A 7,683-nucleotide genomic window follows, 5' to 3' on the forward strand; every position below is an offset into this window, starting at 1 on the left:
GGTGGAAAAACGCGAACTACTGCGCGCCATTTTGTCAGGGGCGTCGTTGGCGGCTCTACTGGTTCCATAGAGCTTCTATTAGCTCTATGATTGGCTCCATGCTGCAATAATTAAGATATAGGGGGAAAATGACCATGATAGCAACTGCTACCACCCTATTTCAAAGAGAACGCTCTTAGATTCCATCTAACCATCCATCCATGTTTCAGTGGAACGGCAGGAACGGTCGCAGCTTCCTCCATGGGTCGCAGTCACCCTCCCTCCCGCGAACGATGCCCTCCCACTGCTGTGTCCCCTTGTGTACGCAGCGAGGCTACAAGGATGAGTCGGGGAACAAGGTAGGAATTCTTTTTTTTTCTTACCGGTGAGTTTACGCGCCACATTCAAAAAAACAAACGCCGCCATCCGTCCGTTCAATGCTTTGCCAGTTGTTCGGCGTCGTGTCAATCTCGATTTCTTTTGTTGCCGTCGTGCGTCACCGTGTCAAATATACGCTGTGCATTCGTAGTTTACGTTTACTCGTTTTTGTTCAATACAAACTGCTGCTTATGCGCGATATTGCATGCCCGCGTGCACACACTTGAATGGCACCATCAAGTGTGTGCACGCGGGCACGCGGGTGTGTGCCTGCGTAACGCTTCGCCTTGTTTCTAAAAAATATTCCTACGAGTTAAACTTGTGAAAGGGAGAAGCCAGCAGCATTTTTTTAAGTGAACTGAGTTCGTGTATATCGCGTTTATAGTGATGCTGTTCTCCCGCGAGAAAAACGCCATGCAAGCGAAAACGGTGGCGATTTCTACCGCAGCTTGTGCTCGTTCAGTTGTATTTTAGCTTTCTTCGTCCGTACTAAGTTTGCGCTACAGTTTCAGGGCATTCTTTTCGCCGTCAGGGCAGCGCAATATTAGAATTCTGTCGTTGTGTGCCCTTTCATCGCTGCTAAGCCCTCTTGTACTTATTGTTCAGGTTTCCTACCACGGATTTCCGCGAGATCCTGCTCTCCGCAGAAGATGGATTATTGCCATAAAACGGGATGAAGGCTTTTTATTTCAGGTCACCATGCATACACAGGTATGCTCAAAGCACTTCAAAAGAGATGACTTTATACCAGGTGTGGCAAGTGGCAAAAGAATGCTCAGAGATGAAGTGGTTCCCAGCGTATTCGTGTTCGCGCGTGCAAAAAAAGAAAGAAAAGCTCCAAAAGCACGCACACCTTTGCCGTCAAGAAAGACAAAGCCGCAAGAGCAACAGAGTCCAACACCGCAGGAAGAAATTTTCCATTTCTTATATTTCTTACATTTCCATTTACTTCTTACATTTACTTCTTACATTATACTTACATTTCTTACATTTCCATTTCTTACATTTGCAATTATATGAAGTCTGCATTGCAGACAAGCAGCTGTCACCCCAAACACAGCAAAGTTGCCTTGCTGAAGGGCAAGCTTTGATGTCGACACAGGCCGAGGAAATTCATCGACTGAAGCTACAGTGTAGTACTTTAAGGAATGAACTGGCACAAGCTAAAACGGCCGTTTATAAGTTAGAAGGCGACAACAATCTTTTGCGACGTCAGCTTGAAGCAGAAAAGTCAAGAACTGCTGCCTTCTGCTTGGACCGTATTAAAGAATCGAATGGGGATTTTATGTTTTATACAGGGCTCCCCGATTACGAACACTTTGTCGCATTGCTAAAATATATCCACCCCGACGACAATACTAACTTGCAGTGCAGAAAACCAAAGGACCTGTATAGTCAAGGAAGAAAAAGAAAGTTGGCCAAGGACGACGGGCTCTTTCTGGTTCTGGTCAGACTAAGACTTGGCCTCTTTGAGCAGGACTTGGCTCACAGGTTCACCATCTCGCGAGCAACCGTATCCAGGATATGCACAACATGGATCAGTCTGCTCTATACCAAGCTGAAGAACTTACCTCTGTGGGCACCACGAGAAACTGTGGATGCAACTATGCCTGCCGTGTTCGTTGAAAAGTATCCAGCAACAAGAGTAATTCTGGATGCGACTGAAGTCAAGTGTGCAGTGCCCCGCACGTTAGCACTGCAGTCAAGCACATATTCTTCATACAAGTCTGCAAACACGTTCAAAGGACTTGTCGGCATAATGCCAAATGGCCTTCTGTCCTTTGTTTCGGAGCTGTTTACAGGCTCAATTTCTGACAGAGAACTAGCCATTCAGAGTGGCTTTCTAAACCTTCAATTTGACGCAGGAGATGCTGTTATGGCTGATAAAGGTTTCAAGATTGGATATCTTCTAGAAAAGAAAGGTGTGGGCCTGAACATTCCTCCATTTTTGTGTAACAGGAAGTTTTCTGCAGAAGAAGTGAAAGCAACACAAGAAATTGCATCTCTTAGGATTCATGTTGAGAGAAGAATACAGCGAATTAAGTCCTTCCACATTTTTGACCGCCCTGTTCCTCTCACACTGGCACCATTAATTAATCAGATGTGGACTGTGGTTGCCATACTGACTAATTTTCAGTCAGACCTCATCTCTAAGCAAGAGTCTACTAGAGCAGCATGCTAAGCAGAGTATGAGTGCATACTCTTGTCAAGCACATACGAAATAGTAGTACACAGTGCAATAAATGAAGAGTTAACAAGTGAAATCTCCCCTTGCAGTGTGGTTTAACATGCTATTTTATGTACCATACACCACTTCTTAACATAAACAAGTTCCATGAGGTAAGCACTGAATAGTGCAAGAAGCTATCTATGCAACACAATAACCACTTAAGCGTGTAATTACAAGGCGGGACACACAAAAATTAGTTCTGTAACAGAAGCATTATATGCTGGGAAAGCTCATTCTAAGTGACGAACAGTAGGATGGACCAGAAACAGTAAAAAAATATCAAAAACAAGCACTTTATGACATGGCCACTGTACATCTCTTGAACATTTGACGGTTTGCACCATACAGCAGTTGTTTCACGTAGATGATAGAGTGCATGGATTTTGGCTCGGGCCACGTCACCTAGCACCATCTTATTTTATGACAGGTGTCACAATTCGTATCGCACTGCTATGTCGTGTAACTATCATTTTGACTAACTGCACTGTCAGCATTTTGAACCAGTAATGTACAGATTCTGGCTCTTATGTCCAGGTGCCAGGTGAAGTGGGTCCAAGCTCAAAGCCATGGACATTGCAGCTCACATTTGAATGAACATTGTCAAAAATATACATCTCACAAGATTTGTTTATAAGACATGTAGTGGGGCTCTTGTAATACTGGAGGAAGCCCTGAAATTTAAGGACGAAAGTTCCCTACATCTATGTGATATCTGGAACTTTGGAGATGCAAAGAAGCCACATTGCATGCCTCAAGAGCATAAGTCCACCAGTTTTTCCCAAAGGCCGTAAATTTGCCAGACTGATGTTCCTTGCAAACACTGTGAAGCATACTGCTTAGCGATGTAGCTACCCAAATTAAAGAAGCCCAGCAAGACTAACACTGTACTCCTTCGTGTAGGGCGAAACATAATAATGGTTGTGACCTGTTTAGGCTGTGACATTTATTGAAAGGACAGTCGACTGTCGGTAACAGTATAAAAATGTATATATTCAGGTTCATACAGGAATGGTAAGAAGACTAGAAGGCCAAAGATTAAAATTATATACAGCAGTTAAATAAAACAAAGAAATGTTAACTCAAGTAGAAGAAACAGTGCAAAACAGTACAAAGTAGATAGCACTAAGATAAAAAACCAAGAACAAAACAACTGCAGTGACAAGGAATGCAACAATGAACAATGCATACTGAATGATTCGATGGTGAACAATAGAAAATGTGCACAAAACAACATAGTAAGAGTGACGTACATGATTTCTATATTAGATCTATACTTCACGGCAGAAGTACTGCAGCATATCATTGAAAAAAAAATAATCTAGGCGAGGTTTCATTGCTTTCTCCTGGGCATAATCAAAGCGCACCCTCTCAATGATTATCCACTCCTGAGAAAAAACGACAGTCTCCCCACTCACAGGAGGTCAAAGCCATCTGTCCGGTTAACTGGAAGTAGTACTCATGACCACGTGATAATCTAGGCTCACCATTGTCAATAAACTAAGCATAAAAGTCAGAAGCCTTCATTGATTCCACATCTGAATCCTTCAACAAGTATGGACATTTAACTTCAAGGACTCCAAACGTTCCCTCTTCTGGGTCAAACACCAACCTGTCGGGTGATGCCCCCAACAACAGATATGAAGGAGGAACAACAATGCCGCAGTGTTCTACTGTCACATCATGTTCCAGTTTTCTTAGCACTTCCACATAGCGCTCGACAGCAATGGCCTCATTTGTTTGCCGTATTGAATGGCTCGCACTCTGGAAAGGTCTTTGGGGTCGAGCAAGTTGCGCAGGCCTTTCTGCGTCCACTCCTTCCTCATCATCACCTTGCCAAAGGCTGAAGCAGTCAGCCTGTGTCGGCGAGCGTCAATCCAAGATTGGCTCTGTGCTTGTTGTCGCGTATTCTTCTCCAGCTCACGGGCGTCTTCGGCCGATATGGATATTTCCTGCAAATAAGTAAGATTTAAAGCTACACTATAAGGCACGAAACAAAAGCGCTGATTGGATTCAATCACGGCATGTTGTTATCTATAGACAGCCAGATACTTCCAGGTTACAACAATTCGGACAAGGAGAGCTATGCTCATTGATTATATATATGTGAAGAAAAAGAATTCCATAAGCAAATGGGTCACTTGTTTGAATGCCCGTTATTTGAGATGATAGCTGTACAGCCAATGGCATGGTATATAAACCAAGACAAAGATTATACAGGTACACATATTGGCTACGGCTTTAAACTTTACAGTAACCCTTTGCTTAGCAAGCACCTAGTTCCCGTCAGCTACCATAATTAATGTATGGAAAGCTGTAGCATTAAAAGTAAGGAGATAAGTGCTAAGCAAAATAATGCTGTTTAAGCTATAGGATCATGGATACAAAGACCTCGTTAGGCACTAGTGATTTATGCAGCATCTTAGATGGTTTATAGAGTATTAATGTCCTAAAACTACTCTAGAATGAGGTACGCACAGTGAGGAGCTCCAGATATTTCGACCAACATGGGTTCTTTAATGTGCATTGACAGCACACAGTACACAGGCGCCTTACTTTTTGCATCCATAGACAAGTGGCTGCCACAACTGGGATGTTGTGTAGCGTGCGCTCACATGAAACAACTATTCTGCACAACTGCTCGGCAATTTGTAGCGTGCTGAGCTCCTTAACATTTTGTAGCAGTAATTCAAGATGTAGCAAATAAATGTTGGACTGGTATCACAATTCGTTCTGTGCGCCAGCCTCATAACTACTGACACCTTCAACATGCAATCCTACACTATGTACCACTGCATACAAACCTATCACAGCTGGAAACGGTGTTTTAGGCATTTATGTGTCACATCCTTCAGCAGTGCCATTGTTTTCTTCTTGATATCATCTACAGTCTCGTATTCCAACATACAATCCTGCTTTTTTTCACATATCTGGCGACACATTGTCTTAAAAAAAAGCAATGTCTTCTTCAATGACTTAAGTCACGATGCAGTCAAAATGCTCGAGACAACACCCCTTCATTTCGCAAAATAGCAGAAGTTCTTAGTTATGGTACTGAGATACTTACATCAAATATAGCCTTTTCTGCACTTGAGCATCGTTCTTCAAAGACATGCTCTTCAACATCGACAAAAAGCTCAATGGTCGGAAAAGTGCATGTCTGATTTGTTCCAGGCAGCAGGTTGCCCAGCAAAGTTGCATACCCAGACGGCTGGAGAGACTGGTGGTATGTCGCAGGAGAGCCGGGTGGCGCAAAGCCAGATTTTGTCGGCACTAAAGGTCGCATATTGCTCAGAACGGAAGCAAATGAGGTTTTTCCCAGGGCTCCCAGGGTTTGTCCAAGCTCTTTCACTGAGTTGACAACTTGCGCACTGTCCTCACTTTGGCATTCAGACGTCGAAACTTTCAGTCACTTGGGCACACTGTATCCACCATCATGCACCCGTCGCCAGTCAATGGTCTGTACACTGGCTGGTTTGAGTCCTGTTTGCCGAGGGCGTCTCCACTGCTGGGGTAGCTCAGTGTAGGATAGCGCAGGAGGCGCCTCTGTAGCCGCCTTTTTGAAGGGAGGTGAGGAGCTGCAGAAGAGCTAGCACATGGCTGCAGACTCCGTTTCCAGCCGGACACTCACAAATGCTGGCAGTTATTTCATCCGTATCTCTCTTTAGTGTGATTGTCCCAGGGCAGGGTGCTCCAGTCTTCTTCTGGCTTCTGTAGCAGATGCCACGGGCAAGAACAACATCGCGGCTGCAGTAGAAAGTGGACGACGCAAGCAATTTTGCATTACATAAACCATTGTGCAGTTATCAAATGCAGTACAGTTCTCTTGGAATATTATCACAAGTGCTCAGCTGGACATCAACCAACCACCAAAAGAGAGCAAGGGCTCTCTCAAACATTACATACCATCTTTGCAACTAGGTAAAAAAAAACAACTTGTAGAGTGGAATTAAAAAAAAAAACAAAAAAACAGGACTGTTGTTTTAATTTCACGGGTGGATTTAACGAACGCGCAGAGTATGTGATGCCGTCAGCAACGCAATACAGGTTGTGGGGCATGAGATATTAAAAGCATAGTGTTTGCCTGCCTAGTTATCGGCCGGCACTCCACCAGTCCGCGGCAAGCGAGTAAGCAGAAAACGAAGGACGCGGCATCATTCGGAAAATGTGAGAGCGTGTACGTCGTATCAGCGTACCCAGGTTATCCAAGATAATGAGTTGGCGCCCCCTGAAAAGCAAAGTATCGTCCCCGAAGTTTCAATCTTCATTACGGAACAGTTCAAAGGTATCTGAAGCTAACCAGGTCTTCAAGTTTCACACAGCCTTGCTTTATGGGATGTTTTTGCTTTACAGAAACTATGAGAGAACGATGGGACGGCTCGGAAAGCACGTCCTGCAACGTTTCGCAAAGGACACTATAGCAAAGGTCCAGTTGTACAATCGAGGATCAAGCACTGTTCGTGAGAGCAAAGCCTTGCGTGCCTATTAAGTTCTAAAGTTGACTTCCATACCGCTGTCAGCGGGGAGCTAAACAGCTGCACAACTCTGAAACTGAAGACGAGCAGCAAGCACTACGCATTTGCTCTGGATGGCAAACAATCTATTAGTGAAGGTAATGATTTTCAAGTGCTTACCTCCGCTCTGGCGTGCACGTTGACACAGAAGAAGGCTCGGCGCACGCCTTAACGGCGAAATTGTATGCTTTACGCTGCTGCTTGCCGGACGCATCACGCGTGCAAAATGCTGCCAGGGATGCATCGGTTAGCTTCGGAAGCACACTGAGGTCTGGCGACCATTTCAGAACTGACGCTGAAGGCGTATGCTGCATGATGGAAAGCTAAAAGATCTCCCAAGGCGGCACCTGCTGAACCTTCCACGCACAGCATCCAACGGCAAAAATCCGATCGCGCCCCTTACAACATGGCGGTCGCTACCAGCGCTGCCATGTTGAATATCCCCTATAGGCGGGTCATCAAGCCAGCCTGTTCGATGTACTCACACAGGCTCACGTGAGCTCGCTCGCGGACGCGCGCACTGCCCGGCGGCCACAGGAGCACGGCTACACTGTCCGGGATTACCCCCTGCGCTCTGTAAGCCGC

At 45.0% G+C, this 7,683-nt stretch overlaps 1 protein-coding gene across 1 annotated transcript; it reads left to right on the forward strand.

Annotated features, from left to right (window-relative positions):
• Nucleotides 1-214: 214 nt before the first annotated feature.
• LOC146193426 (uncharacterized) lies at nucleotides 215-2,547 on the forward strand. The gene is made up of 3 exons (XM_084600547.1): nucleotides 215-338; nucleotides 964-1,068; nucleotides 1,574-2,547. Exons 1-3 carry the CDS (start codon nucleotides 273-275, stop codon nucleotides 2,537-2,539), a joined length of 1,137 nt encoding a protein of 378 aa, XP_084456673.1. The 5' UTR covers nucleotides 215-272; the 3' UTR covers nucleotides 2,540-2,547.
• Nucleotides 2,548-7,683: the final 5,136 nt, after the last annotated feature.

The sequence above is a fragment of the Amblyomma maculatum genome, chromosome 4, assembly GCF_055883805.1.
Source record: "Amblyomma maculatum isolate TAMU_Amacu chromosome 4, ASM5588380v1, whole genome shotgun sequence".
NCBI classification, from domain to species: Eukaryota; Metazoa; Arthropoda; class Arachnida; order Ixodida; family Ixodidae; genus Amblyomma; species Amblyomma maculatum.